The sequence below is a fragment of the Galleria mellonella genome, unplaced genomic scaffold (genome assembly GCF_026898425.1).
Source record: "Galleria mellonella isolate WM207_F2 unplaced genomic scaffold, CSIRO_AGI_GalMel_v1 utg143, whole genome shotgun sequence".
Classification (NCBI taxonomy): domain Eukaryota; kingdom Metazoa; phylum Arthropoda; class Insecta; order Lepidoptera; family Pyralidae; genus Galleria; species Galleria mellonella.
In genome coordinates this window covers 513,908-537,006 of record NW_026441997.1, presented here as the reverse complement: position 1 = coordinate 537,006, position 23,099 = coordinate 513,908, and the positions used below count along the sequence as shown (strand labels likewise).

The 23,099-nt window shown below is 31.6% G+C and overlaps 1 protein-coding gene across 1 annotated transcript in view; it reads left to right on the top strand.

Annotated features, from left to right (window-relative positions):
- The first annotated feature begins 545 nt into the window (after positions 1-545).
- The window catches only part of LOC113514635 (LIM/homeobox protein Lhx3), a 60,939-nt gene continuing 38,385 nt past the window's right edge, over positions 546-23,099 (top strand). Inside the window, exons 1-2 of the mRNA XM_052903628.1 lie at positions 546-773; positions 20,802-20,819. Coding sequence (XP_052759588.1) covers positions 629-773; positions 20,802-20,819 — 163 coding nt within the window. The 5' untranslated portion in view covers positions 546-628. The remainder of the gene's footprint in view (positions 774-20,801; positions 20,820-23,099) is intronic.

Genomic DNA, 23,099 nt, shown 5'->3' with positions numbered 1-23,099 from the left:
TCTATAGATACTTAATTTTTATTATATTATGTACGTTCTAAAAGATATTTTTTATTCTAATTCACGCCGGCAGAACCATGCTGTCGTTAGTAGATCTATAAAATAAGAAAAAAATATGAATTGCGTTTAATTTTTGAAGGAACAGACTTGAAAGCGGCTATAATTTCAGAATTCCCTTTCTTCACAACGATACCAGATGAGTAGAAACGAAGTGCCCCCGCGAACGGGATAACGTGCTGGCGTAATATTGTAGATGGATGTAAGCACCGGGGGTGTGTCGTGCGACTCCGGAAAATTAGTTCGGGGCGGGGGAGCCCCGCGTGCCGCCGCCGCCGTCCTTGTGGCCCGGGGGTTTATCAGATTCAGGGGGTGAAAAATGACTTCTCAATGGGAGGGAGGGGGGCGGCGCGCGGCGAGGGGCGGGCATGGGCGGCGCCGCCACGTGGCCCCGGCTTTTGGCCGCGTCGCGACGCCCGCTGCACCAGTTCGGGGAATGATAATACAGTATTCTGGAACTATGCACAGGTGCTCCAGAGACCGTGTTGTTTACGCTGTTAGAGCGGGATGTTAGAACGCGGAGTTGGTGTACAATATTTACAGTGTGTTTTTCGGACGTAGCGGTGCTTTCATGGATACAGGATACGAAGTGGTAACAGACTGTGAGGGGCCGCGACAGGCGCCTATGAACCAAGATCTGGACAACATGCATTCTTTAGATCCGCCGCCGCCTGATGTACTTTTAGCGCTTTTAGCACGGAACAAAGGACTCGAAGGTATACTCTGAGACTTATTATATTTTTTTATTGTTTTTGTCAACGTTTTAATAATTGGTAGATATGACATAAATACAAGGAAAAAATAGATATTAGAGTGGCTTCTGGCATCACGTACGCACGTATGTGAAGCATCAAGTGGGATAGTTTGATTATAAATATGTACCTATTTATCGATACCACACCATATTTCGGCCAATTTTTTGCAATTACAATATCATTAAAAAATCAGTTTTCGCCTTTCAGTTGAATTCGGTTGCTAATTAATATGTAAAAGCTTTTTTGTGTCAATGCCCCTTGGAGTATTGCTATTATTTTTCTATATTTTATAGTATTTGTACACGTTATTGGGATTGTCTTATAAAAATTTGATATATGCCGAGAGAAAGTTGAATATTCTGGCATGACCTTATCTCAAAATTGGATGCCACAATCCAGGATAAATAATTAAAATAAAAATGTGGGGGAGGGGGAGAAGGATTGTTAGTAATGGAGATTAGCAATTCCATTGCTAGCAATATACCTCTTATCAGTTCAACTTCCACGCGGTTCCTCCTGGAAACCATAGTGGTTAATTCTTGTTGAATTCTTCATAATGGGCCAACTGACCTACCTTCATCCTTACTTATCATCTATCACTGGTGCCCTGTTAGCGTATATACCGATAGCGCAGGCGGAGCTAACATTCTATTTTCGCCCATTAAAAAAAACAAATGTATATAAAAAAATGTATAATAATTTAGTTAGTAGTTACTTCAGACGATGCCGGTAGGATAGTTCCCGTTTATATTAGATAATAGTAATTAATAATAGGTAGAATTATTTTATTAAACCAATTAATAACTAGCTATTACTAAAAATGAACACAATCAAGAAAGCAGCTGTGTTTGTATGGTTGTGTTTCGATTTAAAGGGTATCCCTACCCTTTAAATAGTTTTAAATGGCTGTTAAATTACTGGGCAAGGAGGCAGAATAAAGTAGTCCTCAGGAATAACAACGCAAAAGGTGATCACGTTTGGATCACGTTGTGAACATGTTTGGAGGAATTTATTCAAATTTTGAAATATCATATGCTATTTATATTTCGGATTATCTTATATCTCCCATAAAATATATTTCATATATTAATGAAAAAAATCGCATATTTCTAAATTGGTTTTATTTATTTATTTATTTCGAATTAGGCACACCAACAGTATACATATTATAGATAAATTAAATACCATTTTTTTTGTGTAGCATGCTGATATACATACCTATAGCAGGCGTACACAACATTGACTACAGATTACATGAATCGGTTCTTCATATTACGTTTTGGCACGTGTGAATTTTGGTGATGAGAGATTTTGGTGTGCGTATTCCACGTTACAATTATCGGGCTCTCTGGCACGTGTCAGGGTTTGGTTGGAGGTTGGCGCCACGCGGCCACCAGTCGCATGTGCTCAAACCTCTATATTTTTCTAGAGACACCCACTAACTATAGGGCTTCAAGTAATCAAGTTAAGTGCTCTTTACACATACGTGCGATGGGCTTTTTTATTTTAACACGAGCCAATAGCGAATACACTTATTGTGTCGATAACGTCGCACTTAGTTAATTGTTCTACTTTTAACAGACCGTCGCTTGTCATGTAAATGGACATACAAATATTTAATTAATATTAATGCATACATAGGTATTCTGTGTAGAAGAAAAAAGAATTTTTTATTATTATTTCTACTGAATTTTTGAAAATGCACAATTACTCTTTGGTTCAATTCTATTCTTTTTTTCCTCTAATTATAATATATTTGAATTTATAATTACTTTTTTCATGTTATTTCATCACCTACATTTTTTATCTTATTATACGTATATCGTTCAACGATAATTATAATTAACGTGCAGAATATTTAGTTTATAACCGACATAAATATATTATATATCACATAGAATTTTATATATTTACTAGCTGACCCGATAAACGATGTTCTGTCATATACATGTTTTTTCCTGAATAGGGACATTCTAATTATCTAGCGGTATGAAATATACTTGACGACATATTCTTATATCTACCAAGTATGCATATAAAAATCATAAAAATCGATCGAGCCCTTTCGGTGAAGGTCGATCATAAACGCTGTTACACGAGATTTTTATACAAAAGATTTATAGAAATCATATCGACATATCATGCTATGAACTATAATTAGTTACTAATTTTGATAGTATTTGGCTAAACCGAAAGCCCTCTATTATTTCAAAGCGCATGATTACGCAGTTAGGGAGTGCTTATAGCTGGCGGGCGGCGCGGCGTCGGCGAGTGGCGGCTGCCGTTGGTGGCGTGGCTGGTTATTATTTTACTAAACTATATTATATTGAACAATATTACATTGTTATTGTACAACAATCGGAAATATGTGTATTACAAGAGAAGAAGAGATATAAACAAATACTCGACCGTGGGAGTATTTTTTTGTGGCTTCCAGTATAAAGAGTTTTTAATTCTTTTGTATTTTTTGTGTGTATGTTACACGATCTATCTATATTTTTGCAATCAATAGTATTTATTTCGTTGTTTGTTTCATTTAAAGAATAATATAAAAATATATCAAGTACAATACCTATGAAGTACAAAAGACGGACTTATGATTAATATGAACTTCTTTTTGATTAATTTTTTAAGACCTTTCCTTAGATATATCAGCCCTATCGTATCCTGTGATGTTTTTTTACATAAAAAATTAAATACTTTGCCTACCCCTGGAAAGAGAGGAATTATTGTGCACAATATTTTACAGAGATTTTTTTAGATGGTAAGAACTTTTATAATTTAGGTTTGTTTAATATAGATTGAATTAGATTAATTATTAATTAATTATCAATTAATTTAATCTATTTAGATTGAAATGGCACATTAATGCTTTTTGCGATACGATATGATACTCTCTTAGTATATATTGCGCATCATCTATGGTGTCAAAAACTTAGTACCTAATGGGGTAATCAAGATTTTTTATGAGATGTGCACATTTTTAAATGAAGTTTGTGATGAATTAAGTCGTTTTTATTTTTTCTGCAAAGTAAAATTTAGCCGTACTCTATGTTTGCATGTTGTACATATTATACCTGTCTATTTATAATCTTCTCAAAGCTAGGCTCTAAATTAGGTAATTATGTTTTTAGGTATAGATCTTTTTTCCGTAATTAATGAAATTAAGAATCTACATATTATACACGTTTTATAATTTCAATCTTGTTAAACATATCTATGTTTATTGAACTAGGTTTGCCAGTAATTATTATTGGGGTAAATGCCTTTTACTATAAGAATTCTGGAGTATTGATTATTACGCTGGTTTGTAATGGATGATAACTCCGTCTTCGCTAGTGGTATACGCTGGTGGGGCACTAGTGAGGGATGACAGGTGAGAATGGAAAGGCAGCTCTCAGTTAGCCCATCGAGATGAATACACTTGGAATTGAACACGATGGTTTCTAAGGGAAACCACGTAGAGGTTGACCTGATAGGGTATATTGCTAGCAATGGGACTGGTAGTCCGCAATAAAAAAAATGTTCAGAAGAAGATAATATCTACCTAATTCTAAATTATATGTTTCTTTTTTTATGGGTGATTGAATGCTAATACTGTATGCGTATACCGACAGATAGTTCAGGCTTCGCTAAAATATCTCTCAGTTTACATTGGTGGGATAGCAATGAAAATAAGTAAGTAAGGATGAAATCAGGTCAGTTGGCTATCGTGGCGAATTATCCAGAAATTGTCCACCATGGTTTCGTCAGAGGGGACAGTGTAGAAATCGACCTGACAAAGTATGTTGCTAACAATAAAGTTATTACTATGAATATCCCCTTTAATATTTTTGAGATTCTTTCGTTTATAAAATCTATTTTTCAAATAAAGTATTTTTTATTGATTGATGGATTATGATATATGATATTACTACAAAAAGTGTGAGAAAGTTGCTGGTTAATATTTACCAGGTATTTTGAATGTCATGGGAAGAGTTTGGAGATGTCGCCTATTATACTACATTGCACTTAGGGTGGATGAGCACGCGTGCCGGCGTGTGCGCAACGAATCGACTCCTTCCGGTTTCAATTACGTGTATAAAGTAACAGGACACTGTTTACCTGTTTTTAATAAAAAAAAAAAATTTACATAATTTATTGGGAATTTATTAACACATTTTATTAATTTTCAGCCTTTTATCATCATCTACTTTCACTGATCTAAATAACGTAGACCACCGCAGATAATATCTTTTCTACCTCCATCTATTAATTTCTTGCAACTATAATAAGATCGTCATCTTGTCCCGGCATAGAAAGGGCCACTGCTTCCTTTTCTGTAGGTCTCATAAAAGACGACAAAGGGAACCAAATGGTCGAGGCATGCCCATCAGGGTCTCTCTTAAAACACTACCAAATCCTAACTGCGGTTGCCAATCCGTCTGCCAAGTATGAATACTACTGGCAAAACTCTCCTTATGGAAATGGCCTTTATTCAGCAGTGGAAAGTTAACTGCTGATATAATAATAATAGATTTAGCAGGGTCTAGTGCGCCAATACCAAAGTGGTACATATTTTTAGGTATAAGATTTTTCAAAAGAATTCTACCAATATTTGTCTACAAATGCATATTTTCGGCTACGTGGGTACTCATAAGACTGACTTACACGTTTTTCTTATATAATACTTGTTTTCTATTTAGTTACATATTAATAATTGTAATAATAAATATTTAGATATCTTTCACAAATTTATAGCACTTACAATTAAGCTACAGAGCTAAATACGTTTAGATCTATAAATTTCATACCAAATTTTATGAGAGATAGACTTCTACGTTAATAGTAGTAACTTAGAAAAATTTATTATGTAGTATATGCGCAGAAATGCATTTTAATAATTCATTTCATTATTTTATTTTGAACTAATAATTAGCGAAATTAATGTTTGTGGCTTTTGTTTTCCTGTTCATAATTGATATAGTCGATAATAAAGCGATCGTGTAATTTTTGATGCACTATATGAAAGGTTTTAATGGGTTTAATAAATAAAAATAAAATAACAAAAAAATTAGGTACGAATTGAAACTAAAAAAAAAAAATGATAAAACACAAATACACCTGTAAGTATCTAATCACAAGAAGTAGATATAAATTAGGTTTCGGTATAATTAATGATTTCAAGGTGTGTTGTAGTATGGTTTATGTATAGGTATTATAGGCGAGGAATGTTTAAGGAGATGTTGGATAACGATCTACTTAAGATCGATGTAGTGCATTGCTACTTACCAGAGAGCATCAATGCGATTAAGAAAAATTTGCTTTCTAATCAACGAATTTGTGGTAAAAAATAGCAATTCGATTAGGACGTCTATTTCTATAAAATTTATGTAGAGTTTTTTTTTTGTTTTATGACCATTTATTTTATAATCGCAGCACGTGGCTCATCATCCACCCAACGGGGGCGACATCTGTTTGTCTGTAACCCCTCGCTTTATTTACCCTTACCTTAGTTCACCTGATGGACTACTGTCGGTACTGTATCCGATTTGTCATGTTGCCACGCTCGGGAATAGTAATCTGTTGCTCGTTGATATGCAATCAACTCAACGGTATAATAAGCATTAAATAAGTCTCTATTGTAGTTACACCCCCAAAGTAATCAAACTTTTTCTTAGTAAGATGATCGTAGTGCGGTGTAACTGCTTGTAGTGTCTTATCTATATAAAGTAATTATAAATAGCTATCATCATCATTTCACTGCTAGACATAGGCCTCCCCCATAGACTGCCATAAAGAACGGTCCTGAGCCACCTGCATATTCTGACTGATAAGTATGTATGCTTCTTTTTATAGCTTCAGAACTCATCATATATCTATCAGTTATTTAGTTTCAATATAGTATGTTATACTACGTATTACAAACAAATTCAAAAGTTACATACTTTGGTTAGTTTAAGAGTAGATGGCGCTATGTGATATGTTCAAGACTATGTATTTATAGAGTGGCTTACAAACGCAATATCATGTTGTAAAGGATGTCACAGAATATAGATTTGTTGCGCATGGCATCCCTCATGTAGGGATATTCTTATGTTAAAGATTGCATTGGCTAATTTTGTCCTTAAGATCAAACTAAAACAACGAAATAAAAATACCTATACCTATGGCAGTGTGTTCAGCCTAATCTGCTAATTCTTTACAATTTTTGACGAGTTGCAAAAAACTCTACACTAATAAATAATACAATTATTAGTTTAAGAAGTCTTAATTTGATCGGTAGGTACATCACTAATTAATAGTAATTATTACAAAGCATAAACGACTGAATCTGTTTGACATGATTTTTAATTGACTGAATAAGTTTTATTTAAATTAATTAAAATCTTTAAGTAATGAGAAATTCAATTATTTTTTATTATAGCATAACACATGACCACATCATTTAGAGTAAAAACAAAGACAATATAGTTATTTTATTAAACATTTAATGTTTAGGTATGTACAATAGATGAGGGAGATTTTTTAATGATATATATAAATAAGAAAATATATTAGCATAACATACTGGAACGTTATTTTCTCAGACAAAAGATTAGCATCGAAAGTCATAATTTTCGTACGCAATTTTTATAGAGGGGATCTTTGATTACACGAACATAAAGGGCTTCTCTGCACAAAGCCCGCACTGATCAACTTTATCCCTATGTTAGCGTTTTAATCAATCAGAAAAACGTTGTCGACTATTCGCATCGACAAACTTGGGATCGTTAGTGGTCAGAACATAGGTTCATTGAAAAAATATTTTAAATTAAATATTAAAAAAAATATAGCAAGTACTCATTACGAATAGTTTTATTAATGCAATGTTATTGGATAAAAGGGCATCCTTTGTTTTGCCCAGTTGTTTAATATTACTACAATTATTTTTTATAAAATAATTTTTTTTTACACAAATCATGTCTGGAAGAGATTGCTTTAGCGAAAAGACCGTCTTTTGTAATTTATAAGTATATCTTTGTATTATTCTTTAAATAGTGCAATAAAGAGTAAATAAATGAATAATTATAATATTTGTAAATACTGTACTAAATAACAAATAATTTTACTAAATGGTAGTTAACTGTTCTGCACAAGATTTTAACAATACTAAAATAGGTCTTAATAAATATTGGTCTCGATAGCTATTATAACAAAACTTGAAACACCATAACATTCCATTTTTTATGTAGAATAATTAGTAGTAAATACATTTTTATCAAATTAAAATATACTTTGCAGCGTTACCCCTAAATTATATAATAGTAATTAATGTAATTGAATGAGTAATTTTTGACTAAAATCAGCGTTTCCCTCCTAAATCCATATAACCGTAGTTGCTCCATTATGAAGGGTGGATCGACTGAATGCCAGAATTATGTTAATACTAGTTTTTATCCGCGTCTTCGTTTACGTGTTCAGAATACGTTTTTCTTTAATGCGTGAAAAATAAATGATAACCTTTCCTGTATTATTGGTATACGCTGGTGGGTTATCAGTGAGGGTGATTGCGTTAGTTGGCCTATTGTGACGAATTTAAAAAGAATTAACCACGATGGTTTCCAAGGATAATCACTTGGACGTCGACTTAATAAGGTATATTACTACCAATGGGATGCAAACGTTAGAACCCATTATTAAAGATCTCTTTCTGCCAATTAGAACACGTTATTAGACCTGGATAGAAAATAACGTATCTCCTTCTTCATTCCAAATGGTGCATGTAGATGTAAGAGATTATTAGAAATGAGGTTCAGCATCTCTAATCACATCATTTTCTCGCAATATACCCTGTCAAGTTGACCTCCATGAGGTTCCTCCTGGAAACTATCGTGGTTTATTGTTGAATTTATAACAATGAGCTAACTAACCTACTTTCTTCCTTACCTATCTTCTCTCACAGGTACTTCGCTAGCGTATACCGATAGCGCAGACGGACTATTCCATTACTACTACCATTCCATTTTCACTCAAAAAAAAATACTACATGTACGTAGGTACACCAAATTTCATAGGATCAGTTTCTACTGATCCTATGTTTAAAGTTTTAAAGTTAAAAGTGTTAAAAGGAAAGAAGAAAAGCTTATTTATAACTTTGTAAAATTAATAAAGACTAGCTTTTAATCGTTACCCCGTACATGTGGATTTTGGGATAAAACATAGGTACACCAAATTTCAAAATTCACTTTTAGGAATATAATTATGAAAATTGCACTCAGTTTGGTGTAGTAGTTATTACATATTGATGGGATAAACATACATACAGACATTGCCAGATAAAATTATTTTTAGTTTTTTCACTCGTATATATTTTTTTTACATTCAATGAATTCTGCAAATATTGCTTTTTACAGAAAATGCGATATATTGTATACTCTTTTTGTTTATGGTACGGTTCATGTCTGTAAAGCGACGGCTACCACTTTCCTTCAGGAGCGCCGTCAGCTTATATGCCATTCTAAGTTGCACTGAAAAAAAATATCGTAGAAAGGTCTTAGACATTTATGTTTCAAATAGAGACCTTTTCATATATATATTTGATACATACGATTTGATATACTCGTATATGATTTCATACGTTAAATACAGCAGATATTTGTAAATAAAAACGAAGAATCTATTTGTAAGATTTATATGCTGCACCTACATCTCCTCCTAGTAACACAATTAATAAAGGCCGCTATTCTACCTGAATGGGATGTTAAAGAGAAAATTAAGGAGACTCTCGACCTCAGTTGCTCATTACAGCGTTGGTATTAAAAGCAAGGGCCCTTCTGCTAGAATATGTATTTTTACGAGCGCGCAGGGCGCAGACTCGTGCATGTTTGATGCGTTGTGTACAATCACAGCGCTCGATCACCCAGCCCGGTGGCCGTGCTGCCACCTGCGGTCTCTATTATGTTTCAGAATTTTTCAGGAAGGGGTATAAAATATAGACATTTGTTTTGATAAAATGATAAAAGCAGGTCGATGTATGAAAGTTCTACATAGTGATTAGCCAATTTTTTAAGTTACGTCATGAGGTCCCAAATATAAAATTAATTAAAATTTCGATTCTCAGTATTATATGTTGTATTCCTAGATTGTTTGATTTCTACATATTAGGTACTCACACGATATTGTAGTTTGACAAGAATAAAAATTTCCTAATTGATTTTATTTCCTAATATAAATTTATAACAATTAATTAATAAATTTTGGTCATCTGGACAAAGTCAACACAATAAAGTGAAAATAAAAAAAAAATGTATAATTAAAAATAATAATAATACTTTAATTAACTAACACTTAGGTGTAGTACTTACATTATAATTTGTTGACGTTCGTTTTCATTGAAGTCTTTAATAAATTATATGTACCTAACTGTCATTATGTAGGCTTATGTGTACTGCAGGGGGAGAAGGTAATGTAGGGAGTCGAGGGGGTGGGTGAGTGTGCTGTAATCAAGAAGAGTACACCGTCCCTAGGCACAGGCTGGTCCCCTCCCGCCCCATCCCGGCACGTCGCGCCTCGAAACCCCGCACGAAGCCACCTCGAGGGCAATGCCTCAAACTCTCTTGACTTACCACTCGGTAAAGAAATATTTTTACATTTCTTTTGTTGATATGAAATGTAAATACTGCCAGACAGATCCACATAAAAGAAAAAGCAAAACATTCACCTGAATATTAAATGTAGAGAGTTATGTGGGTATACTAATTAGATTAATTTATACTTAAAACTATAAAGGTAAGTAGTGTATCATGGAGTGCAGTTTTAGAAAGATTATTCTTACATAAAAACAGGTATTTCGGTTATCTTCATAAAAAGAATAATCTATTACATGTATATCTTTTAGTTATAGAAATGTTCTTACATTTTACCCTTAAGTATTTCATTAAGAAGAGAGAGAGAGTTTATAAAATAAAGTAAGAGTGGTTTATAGAATATTTTAAATTATCAAATATTTTATTGTGAATTGTTTAATGTACATGTATCTGTAAAAGATAGATTCGATAAATGATAGAGCTCTTGCTGCTTGTTTATGACAATTAAAATTATTAATTTATCTACAATTCCAACCAATAATTTCACTTCTATGTTTACTTTTAAATATCTTCTTCTATCTTTAATATAATTTAAAATCGACAATTAATTAATTTAGAAAATTTATAACTCATTTATCATATAAATTGATATGTAGGTATTTAATATCTTTTACATACATTAAAGTTACTCATAAAACAAATTAAATTCTTGTGAAGAATTTACGCATTTACATAATATAAAAAATTATGTCAGATTAATATTATAATTATTAATAAATGATAATAGAAATGGATAAATTTAAGCATTAGAATTCAACTTAAAATACTCCGTAATTCTACACAACATTTGTGCCAACAATCGCTGTATAATGCACTGCTTTTGTAGAACAACAAAAGTTAACCTGTCCGCTTATTCGACTAGACAAAACGGAACGATTTTAGGGTTGCAATGACAAGCTGGAGACCCCACAATGGATTCGTGTAGACCCTTGTATGTAACGAGAGTATTAAATCAGTTGTGACTCTATTCCCTTGCAAATAAGGTTGTATATTTATTCATTATTGCTTAAATAGTGTTTTCTAACAGAACACCATGTGCACTGCTAGTATACCGCATGGCATGCTGACAGCATCGTGCAATTATTATATCGAATTGACTTACTGATTTTACTTCAATAGATTCGTCAGTTTGATTGTGTTTTATTATGATTAAAATAACACTAATACGTAATGAAATAGTGGCATTAAATTAATTGAGTTGATTATATATTTAGAGAAGGTACTTATTTGTGTATTTTATACATACCTAATGAAAAGGTAGTAATGAGGAGATCCTGCTTAGGGTTAAGGACAAGAGACACATTATAAGAACTATTCACTTATAAGAACTAGTCAGAAGGGAAAAAAATGTAAGGACACTTGATACGGCATGACGAATTTATAAACATTATAATAGAAGGTAAGATAGAAGGAAAGAGGGGAAAAGGGAGACCAAGGCATAGTTACATCAGGCATATCAAGGAAATAGTTAGAAATTGTTTAAGGAACATCGACTGGGTTGAAATGTAAAATCAATGATAATATTTTTCATACTAGATCGATCTCATGACAACGTAGTTTTTTGAATTTTTAATTGAACATTCGATTGGTTTGTTCAATTTTAATAGATATACTTAAATAAATAAACAAATATACCTAAGCTTATTTTTTATGAGCGAAGAAAATATTTTTTGTTAGCAAGGAAATAACGTAAGGAAAGCGGATCAAAGTTTCCAAATTTCCACAAATGTCAGAGCTCCTTCGTGAGGATAGGTAGTGGATGAAATGCAGAATTGATGGTATCACGAGTTGATATTCATAACATTCTTACATTTTTGGTATTGAGAATGTTGAAAATAAATGTTGATAATACAAATAATTTTGAGTTACATTATTTTCTGGTCTATAAGTGTTATATTAATATTTTGCTCACTATTATAAAATAAATCATTACATCTAAGTATATATTTTCCTTCATATGTATGGATCAGATAATTGGAAGGTGAAGTGTATATGAAGTATATTTCTTTTACCTATTGATCTTTGTCTTTATGTGATGTACAATAAATTAATTTAAATAAGCAAATATTAGTAGTATAAAAGACCTTTTTTTCTTGTTCATGTTACGAGTAGGCAAAACTAAATTTGCCAGTGTCTAGGCTGTCAACGTAATTTGAACACTAAATAGGTACAACAGTATAGACAGTAGGATTAGAATGCAATAATATTAGTTCTATAATCCATATGTATGCATATTAAAAATATACCTAATATTTTAGTTTACTAATTTAGTAACATTTTTAATGTATATATGCCACAAAGGTATAATATCTTAATAATTATTATATATAAGATACAATTTCGTATACATACTGATAGAATTATGTCCAACCTATAAAATTGCAAATCGTGCGATTAAACGGTATAATAGCTAATACCATTAAGTGATAAATGCATCGGTCCGGGTATGAATAATTCCACAGTCCACACGACACGGATACAATGTAGGGCTTTTGCTAAACGGCTCCATATTTTCAAAATCCCCATAGAGCAATAATATTCAATGAGTTGCGTGAGATAGACGTATCATTGCTATTGTTGAGGAAGGGAGATGGAGGATAGAATATATGGATGGCAAATCCTACAGATTAGCGCGACGAGAGCGACATGTGGCCTCCTGGCACTTAGCACTGCGACCCTCCCCGGCACACTACTATAGTATTCTCACTTACTATATGAATATATATACACTATAATACCTACGTATTTATATTATTCATAATGGATCAAATCTGCTGAAAAATATTCATATTGTTTTCTCTTCCGTCCCCATTACAAAAAACGCGATATCGTAAACTATCGATAGATGCGGGTCATTTACAAACTAGATATTACGATCGTATACATATCATAAGAGCCAATTGAAAAGTAATAATGGTTTCGTGAATAGAACATTTAAATGTTTCGACTATCTACGACTTTACAATAGATGGTATTAAAAGCTAGTGTCCACTTGTAGATTGAATCTGTATTCTGTATTTTGGGAGTAATGCAGTATGACCGTATGTAAGGTCGGTGCGGGTCACTTGGGCCTATTCAGTGGCACCGAGGCGGAACGAGGCATAGGTAGGGTAGTCGGTGTATAGTACTTCGGTGACGCCATATGTTGCGCGCATTATCGTTCCGCACCCCGTTAAGATTGATGACAATTTTCTAAGCGCTGCATTCAAATGTATTAGGGCATATAAATGTTATGCGATCACTTAGTCAAATAGATTGCGAAATTTATTTATAAAAAAAAAAAGTTATGTGCATGCATGCATGTTCGTAAACTATCGAATTGGTTTATAGTAATTATGATTCATTGAACTATATTGTTCCATTGTGTTATCAAAAAATCATTATATACTAAACAATCATGACTTAATATTTGATGTATTATGAGTTGGTAGGTATTGTGATATAAAGTTGTGTGGTACTACAGTGTTTATTAGGATACCTTATATTCTGCTCATTCCGAGAACAAATAGGCGTAAGCTTGTAACACTTAGAGACTAGATAAATTCTAATTTTCTCATATTTAAACAACTTAAGATTAGGGTTGAGCCAATCCTGAATGTTTACAGCTAGCAAAGATTAGGTTCCAAACGTCACTACGTGATGTGATTTGAATAATTACATTAGGTCTAACAGGGCATATTTAGAGGATATAAGAATATTAAACAGACGTTTAGTTTATTGGTCTGTATAAGATTGACAAATATGTAATTGTTATAATTTATTATTAGCATAGGTGTTTACTTACCCCTGCCGTAAATAAATTAGGTATCTATGAATGTACAATGAATAGATAAATCTAAAGTACTTATTAACCATCCACCAGATTTTTGTGTATGAAATAATTTTTCCTATATGTAAGAAATGTTTGTCTTAACAATTTCCAAAATGATTTTACACCATCGATCATAATGTTTAATCTTCGTTTTATTTTCGGATCTACTCGCTAAACAGTTTTAAAATGATAGGTACTCGGTAATACATCTACCCATATCTTCACATATTTCCATAGATTAAGGACGCAGCAAATGTTTTTAATAGTTACTTATCGCATAATAGTATTATGTTTTTTAACGTGGAAAAAAACTCATTGCGACCAAGAAAATGTTGTCTTGTTTGGTTGGTTCTCATAGACACTCATTAAATTATTCTCTCCATGTAATTGCAAAAATGGGAACATTGTCGGGTCGTTGAACCCCAATTTGGTTTTCACTTCATTTCATTAGCTTGCTCTCGCCGAGTAAATTCTCTCAAGTGATTCTATTTACTTTTATTCGTTAGCCTCCTTTTTTATAAAAGGAATCTCTTTCATTTTGTCCTATTGAAACTGTGACCATCCAAATTTAAATTTATATAATATAATAAATGTGTATTTAATCAAAATACAACATCATCTTATATATACGAACTAAAACAATATTAGAGAAAAATATATGACGCCGACCCCAAACAATAATTGGGATAAGGGTAGGAAGATGATGAATATTCTAATAGTTTTACTTATAAAATCGTTTGTCTTAAATAACTATCAACCCACAGTCTAATATTTAAGTTTGGAAAGCTCAAATTTAGAACAAAGGTTTATTTTATAATGCATACCTACTCTAAGAATGAATTTTTGGAAATTTCAACTTAAAGGGGAGATACGATGCAAAGTCACGGGCAATATTTAGTATTTTACATTTTGGTAGGCTATATTGAGATGTAGATAAATTTCTTTATACTTGGATAGGATATTAAAGTATTTATCTATGTAATAGTACTCCTTTGTTTTTATGTACTGTTTATAGTATATAATTAAGAATAAGTTCAAAAATAATATTATAGGCGAATCTATCGGTTAATAATGTCTAGGAGTAAACGACATTAGGTTGAAGTGACGATAACATTTGTTATCAAATGTTATCTATTACTGTTTTACTTTTGACGACTTTAAAACGAGAAGTTTGAAATTCGTGTGTTATCTAGTGTATGTTACATTATATCTTCATCAATTCTAAACAAAATTTGGGAATTCTATAGATAAAATTCATTGCAACATTTGCAATCTACGATTAACAGGCAAAACCACCCGTGTTGGTTCTATAATTAAATATGCATCGATTTAAGCAAAAATATTATTATTTTGTGTAATAAAATTGAAATTATTATAGGTATTTAATAGTCGTGAACGAAAGTGATGTTAAAGAATTATTGTGGTAAAAAAACAAATAGTATTTTAAGTATTTCCGAACCGATGAGACATTATAACTTTTAAGATACGCATATTCAAATGTATACTTAATGTCTATCTAGCTAAATATGAATAATTAATATGTAGATTAGTAAAAAGTCTATTTATCTATAGGTACCTATAAACTTTGGCTGCAAGTGGGATGTCATGAGTGTTTTGCCGATTCTGCAGAAACCTTAATATACCCCATCTTAAGAACCCAATTGCTGTCTCTAGAGAAAACCTTGGCAAAAAGCTCATTAATTTTAGATTTTATACTGTAATAGATATATATGTAAACATATACATATCTAAGTATACCAAAATATGCAAGAAAAATAAAGAATTCTGTTCAATTGCATCATTTTGTAATCCAAATATATTTAGGTATTACGTAATTATATGTAGACATCAGTGTTCATTTTTCATGAAAATCAGATAGGTATGCTGTAGTATTTAAAGTATTCAGATTTGAGGAGATTTAAAGACGATAATAGTATTTTCTAAATACTGACCGAAAAAGACTCGTAATCTCACTTATTTACTTTTTTTTAATATATAAATTAAAAGTGTTTTTTGCATGTTACTGTAAAAACCCGTACTTTAGTAAATATCAGGTTTTATCAATACATCTTAGGATTAAACAATATGAGTTTGTACATGTAAGGATTTCATAAAAAAGTTCTTTTTAGGGGCATTCATCAAACTAAACCTAATAATGCGGACTAACATTCCCATTGCTAGCAATATACCCTGTCAAGTCGACCTCCACGTGGTCCTCCCTGGAGGACCTGAAAACTATCGTTCTGAATTCCAAGTGGACGATGGACTAACTAACCTGCTTTGTCATCTCACTTATCATCCCTTACTGGTGCCCTGCCAGCGTATACCTTTAGCGCAGGCGGGGTTGCCTTCCAAAAAAAAACTGAATCTTTTTGATCAAGAGCACGAATACCACGCACTATGTTTAAATTTTGTCTATTGTTTGACATTTACTACATCTTTGATGTAAATATAGAAAATTTTATATTTATTGTATTTTGGGTTTTTACAATAACAGACAAAATTCAGATATATTTAGTGTGTTCGTACTCGTGACCAGAAAAGTAATGGAACTTTTTTTTATAAAATCGCTATACATTAACTAACACATATTGGTATATTCTAAGATTAACTGATAATAATCTAAGATTTACTTATGTACGATCTTTTATTATAATATATATCTGATGACTGCGTAATTTTACTTAACTGTGTATGTTTACTAAAAGCAATCAAATTATTTAAGTAGTCAAAACAAAATATTTGGCTTTCTCATAAATGATAAAAAACAAAGGCTGTTTCTGAATGTACAGCTCACTTGGAGGGTCGTTTTCACCCTTGTTATACCACCAAAACACTTGGCACAAAAAATGTAATGGTGTTTAGTAATGACCCCCTCCCGAAGGAGAGCAAATACAAACTGCGCCAACCCGCTGAGAAGAGAGATGTGACACTTTGTTTTTATATTTTATTGTGTGCGCCACACATAAAGTTAATGACTACAAATGAAATGTACTTATATATTTTAGTATAGTTATAATATCTACGTTTTATAACACAAATAGTTTAGGTATATATCTAGCTAAATATCACATACCTACTCATTATAAATAAGTGTACCTACAATATATAAGCGACATCAGAAAAATTACTATACTTAATTGCGTCATTTTCATCAAGTCTGAAGCGAATTTTTAATGATGATCCTTCTTGTAGATAAATTTATATCCTATGTCAGCTCATGATTTTACTACTTTTGAGTTCTTAGTTGCACAAAATCTTTAATTAAATTATTATATGTATATTTTACTTAATAGTAATGAAAGCAAGAAATTAAAATAAAAAAAAGATTAAAAGTATTATTGATATTGAAAAGTATATTTGTACAGTAAACAGATTTTTGATATTTCTTTAATTTTGGATATAATTATAGGTACAGTCATATCTATGAATAAATGTTACAAAAGATTCTCTTAGAAGTTATTGTAAGTTTGACATATAAATTATAAGTACTGTTTAATAAGTTAACTTTCTTAATAATCAGGTGTTTTTAACATTTATCTATGCCGTCGTAATAATTTATTTAAGTACCTATTATTATACAGAATAATTATTGAGAATCTATAGAAATATAATTACCACTTAAGAGACAATAGGTGGTTAATAGCCAGAGAAAAGTCAAATGTATTGTTCATATAGGGTAGTTCTGACCCTCAATTCAATTACTATGCGACTACACCGCTGGGCTACAAATACACCGATCTGTTACTGTGTGTAACCGATACTTGTGAGAAATTGTACTTTTATTTTTTCTCGCAGCTAAAGAGACACTGACACGCGCCAGTTTTTTTGATCAGGGGCTAAAAAGTTTGGCATCCAGGAAAAAAGTTATTGACTAAACATACCTATTTAAGTTCGATTCGACAATGTCTGACAAATGAAAGGTAAAAGATGCAGATCAGTACCTGAATATGTAATTCTTATTACATGTATGATTTTTGTATATTTAAGTAAAAATCAGTTAATTATTTAGTGGAAGAAATTTGAATACTGAAATATTTATTTTATTATTTATATATATTTTACTGAGCTAGGTGTTATCTTGCGGAAGTTGCGGAAGTCCATATCACTGGTTATGATACACACATACTAATGGTAGCAAAATTAAACGAAATAATTCTAATTAAATAATCAGTAATTAACGTATATATTTATATTAAAATAATATTAAAAAAAATATCAGAAAATACAACGAGAGAGGTATGATCCGATTGTAGATGTGATATTATTATTTTTATTGTAACAGTATTTATGTCTAGACTACACTATTAACTATCTGTTTCTATTAAAATACATATAATGTAAAACAGGAAAAAAAGTCTTATACATGTGTAAACTTGAATTTTATAAATACATGTTTAAACTTGGTAAACTTAAATAACTCTACATATACGGGATGAAAATTAAATCCATACCATTTTGAGAGGCTCAGGATTTTTGTTATATTCCAATCCATGTTTCTTTCCGAAAAATTTTACCTTTTCTTTTTTCTTAATTAATGCTATTGATTTAGATTTCGTTTTGTATAATAAATGATCTTCGTGGTATATTAATAATAATAGGTAAAGACAAAACTAATAGACAATAGGTGATAACGGTAGCTGTTGATAGTTAATGAAAATGATATTTTATAATAATGTAACTACTGGTTAATAAAAATATTATTATAATAATGTTTTTCCGGCTTGTTATTATTTGCACAGCTACATAAATAAATAATAAAATAAGACGTAAGTAAATTATGTATTTTGATTTCCATAAAAGCAATGTTTTCTTGTAACAATAATTATGTTTGTTCTGTAACGTAAGATATGTAGCAAACATATAGGGAAAGACATAAATAGCAGTAGATGAGAAAATAAAGGAGAGCAGGTGCGTGGCTCCTGACTCCGAAGTGCGTGCTGGGAATGTAACTGAGGTTCGTCGCGGAAAACGGATTGTTCACCAAATTCAATTACAACTCCACCGCAGTCAGAGTTCTCCGCTTTGATTCCAAAATGAACTGCGCTAAATCAACTCGCTTGCCTCTCGTGTGAGAGTTCATTGTTTTTATATAAGCCTTATGACACATTTTTCTTTTTTATTCAACCTGCAGAAGACGAGACGATTAGTGTTTATTTAATATTTGTTTTTATGAATTTATTATATTATCATACTTTTTATTCTACATACATTAACTTAGAGATTTATTAATCTATATCTACATGAACACCGCCTGAAATTATATAAAGCCCAAATCAGGCCGCATATGGAATACTGTTCTCACCTGTGGGCAGGAGCGCCACAGTACCAACTCCTTCCGTTAGACCGCATTCAGAGTCGGGCGGCTCGAATTATCGATAGTCAACGCCTTACTGTCCGACTTGATCCACTGAAACTGCGCAGAGATGTTGCATCTCTGTGCATCTTCTACCGAATTTATCATGGGGAGTGTTCTGAGGAATTGTTCGGATTGATACCTGCTGCTGATTTTCACCACCGTACAACCCGCCACAAACTAAAGTTTCATCCCAATCATCTGGACGAGTGGCGGTCTTCCACCGTGCGTTTTTCAAGGCACTTTCTTCCACGCACAACCATTCTTTGGAATCAACTTCCAGCAGCAGTATTTCCGAACCGATACGACAACATAACCTTCAAGAAAAGAGTATATTCCTTTTTAAAAGGCCGGCAGCACACCTGCAATGCCGCTGGTGTTGTGGGTGATCATGGGCGGCGGTAGTCACTTACCATCAGGTGAGCCGCATGCTCGTTTGCCCCCTGTGTTGTAAAAAAAAAAAAAACATGGGTAATAAATCATCGGTTGTCATAGTTATATTATTAAAATAACAAATATAGCAATATACTAATATATTATAAGTATCCTATTATTAGCAAATAATCTCAATAATACTATCCTGCATAACTACTATTAAACTATACTTATATAAAACATATCATCATGTCAGTCGTTAAGCATCCACTATCAAACTTAGGTCTCCCCGTAAAAGGGTTAATATATATAACATATACTAGACTAACTATTACTAATTCTATATTTTTCTATTATCTCAATAATAGTAAAAAAAAATAACTGAAATAATGACTTTTTCCTTTCTATCCCATAAATTCATTAGGTATTGACCATATTACAAGTATATAAAACTTAAAAAAAAATAACAAAATAAATCTTAAGGATTGGCGACCTGTAACGTGATCTATAGGCATCGCAGTGAATTCTGTGATGGCCATGGTACTGTTCATATTTATGAACAGTATCATGGATATTACTTTGATGACGATGACGGTTACATTTTTCTATCAAATTGGCCATTATATATATATATATATATATATATATATATATATATATATATATATATATATATATATATATATATATATATATATATATATATACACATACGTGGTAGAAAACGGAATTAATGGATAAATTGATCATAAAAGTTTTTTAAACTGTCTATTAATTAAATATTATACTGTAATATGTGTAAAATGTATTTTCACTGATAATTATTTTCTGTTCTCAAGGTCTCGTAGATGGGAAAGGTATGTTGTGTTACTACTACTACTATACAAATTTGTCGTAATAAAAAAAAAAAAAACATTGCATAGTTTTAAGACTGCGTGGATAGGAATAAAAGATATGGATGTTAAATTGATTTTATTTATTTTTATTATAATGCATTCGAATGTTTTATAGGAATCTAAAATTATAATAATTAATTTAAGTTCTTTGAAAGAGATTTACATATTGCGTTGATGAAACCGCGAAATTTACTTATATTATATTATATTGTTTATACAGTACTGTTGTTTTCAATATTCAGTTCAACCTTTTTCTTTTTCTTTGGTTAATTTCCTGTATATATAGTTACAATTACTTATAACAGTTTTACTATGTTTTATGTATTAACTTCGGGATTACCCGAGTAATTTCAGAGTCGACAGGAGCCCTTAATCGTGAGGACGGTTCACGAAGTTAATAGACAAATAAAGCTAACGTTAATAAAAATTTTAGATATATCTATAGACTCACGAAAGTTATTACTTGATCTGTAATTCTATATAGCTATTATACTCGTATTATTATTATGTTTATTCTAAAATTATTATTTTTATGATTTTTTGTATTATTTATACGAAAATTAAACAATAATTCATCTATCTGTCTATCTTTATACCAATTCCCTTGCGGGGTAAGCAAAGAGAATAGAGAATACTTCTATCCTTACATATATCTTTTGCTTTTTGCATTTTTATAATTTGTCTCATGCCTGCAATCTATACAATAAAATATCTTTTCTTATATCAGCCATCTGTCCACTGCTGAATGTAGGCCTGCCTCACGCTTGCCATCCAGAAACAGTTCTGAGTTACCTGTATCCACTGACTTCCTGCAATATCTTTGAGGTCATCACTCCATTTAGTGGGGGTCATCCTATACTGCGTTTGCCTGTGCGCTGCCGCCACCTAAGAATCTTCCTTTCCCATCGTTTGTCGATTATTCGAGCTATGTGACCATCTCATTGCCATTTCAGCTTTCTTACCTTTCGAGCTATGTCGGTCACTTTAGTTCTTTTATAGATATCCTCATTTTGGATTCTATCAATCGCAAAGAAAGTCTGAGCACAGCTGTAATCACAGCTCAGTCACAGCTGAATCACAGCTCGCTGAGTAACTTAAAGATTTTGCATGCATGCAAAATACCTTTTACTTTAATAGTTACAAAATTGAATTATATTAATATACAGTGAATAAATCCTATCTATTTGTCATTGTTTATAATAAAGTTAAACACTGTTCCCCTAGCAGATTTGTGCGGAAGTGAGTTGAGGTGACGAACATGGTATTACAGCATAAGCTATGCGGAAATGAAGGGTAGACTTATTTACTTTTGTTACGGTTAGTGTCAATCATGTACTTTTTGAGTACATTTTTTTCTATAAAGAGACATAACAGGTAATAGGGTCTGTTCGAATATTTTTAGCAATATTTTTTTTTTACTTTTGGTTAATATTTTTTTAGTATTTTATTAATAGGTCTTGATTTAACTAATATGTATTCTCTATATACATGCACAATTGGAATATTACGAATTTACTAGAGGTATTTGGCGTTTCCTCTAGAATAAGCTCGTAATATTTCTGTAGTGCATGTATATAAAAATGTTAAAAAATGAACATAAGTTTTAAATATAATATTGATTAATAGTGTATGATATAATATTAATACAGAAATCTCAATAATCTTAACACTAGATACAAATTCAAACTTGCTATTCCGATGTATCGTTTAGAAAAACTTAATATGTAGGTATTTTATGGGAATGGGCATTAAATGTTATAATAAGATACCGAAGCATATTTTGCATTGCAACAAAGCCTATTGTTACACACTAAACAGTTGCTTGAGTGACAAATGTGCATGGTGTTAGTCTATCATGCACAGGCTTTTTAATAATCATATAATTTTAGATATAGTACTCACAATGTTAATATGAGTAGAGTTTTAAAAAAGTAGCTGTTGAGTTTCTTGCGGGTTCTTCTTAGCAGATAACAATTTTCTGAACTCTGCATTGGATTCATAAAAAAATTACGATCTAAAAGTGTACAAGCACTTTTAAATAGTCATTTTTTTATGAATCCAATCAAGTCTATGTGATAAAGATGATTTGGATATGTATTTAAATTGTATATATTTTTATATATTGTATGTTTCGATATAAATCGGTGCCGTTTATAAAAAGTTTAGATATAAAAACTATTTTGGCTCTAGATGGTGTTGTGTAAATAAAATAACTAGTAGTAATTATATATTTATTTATTG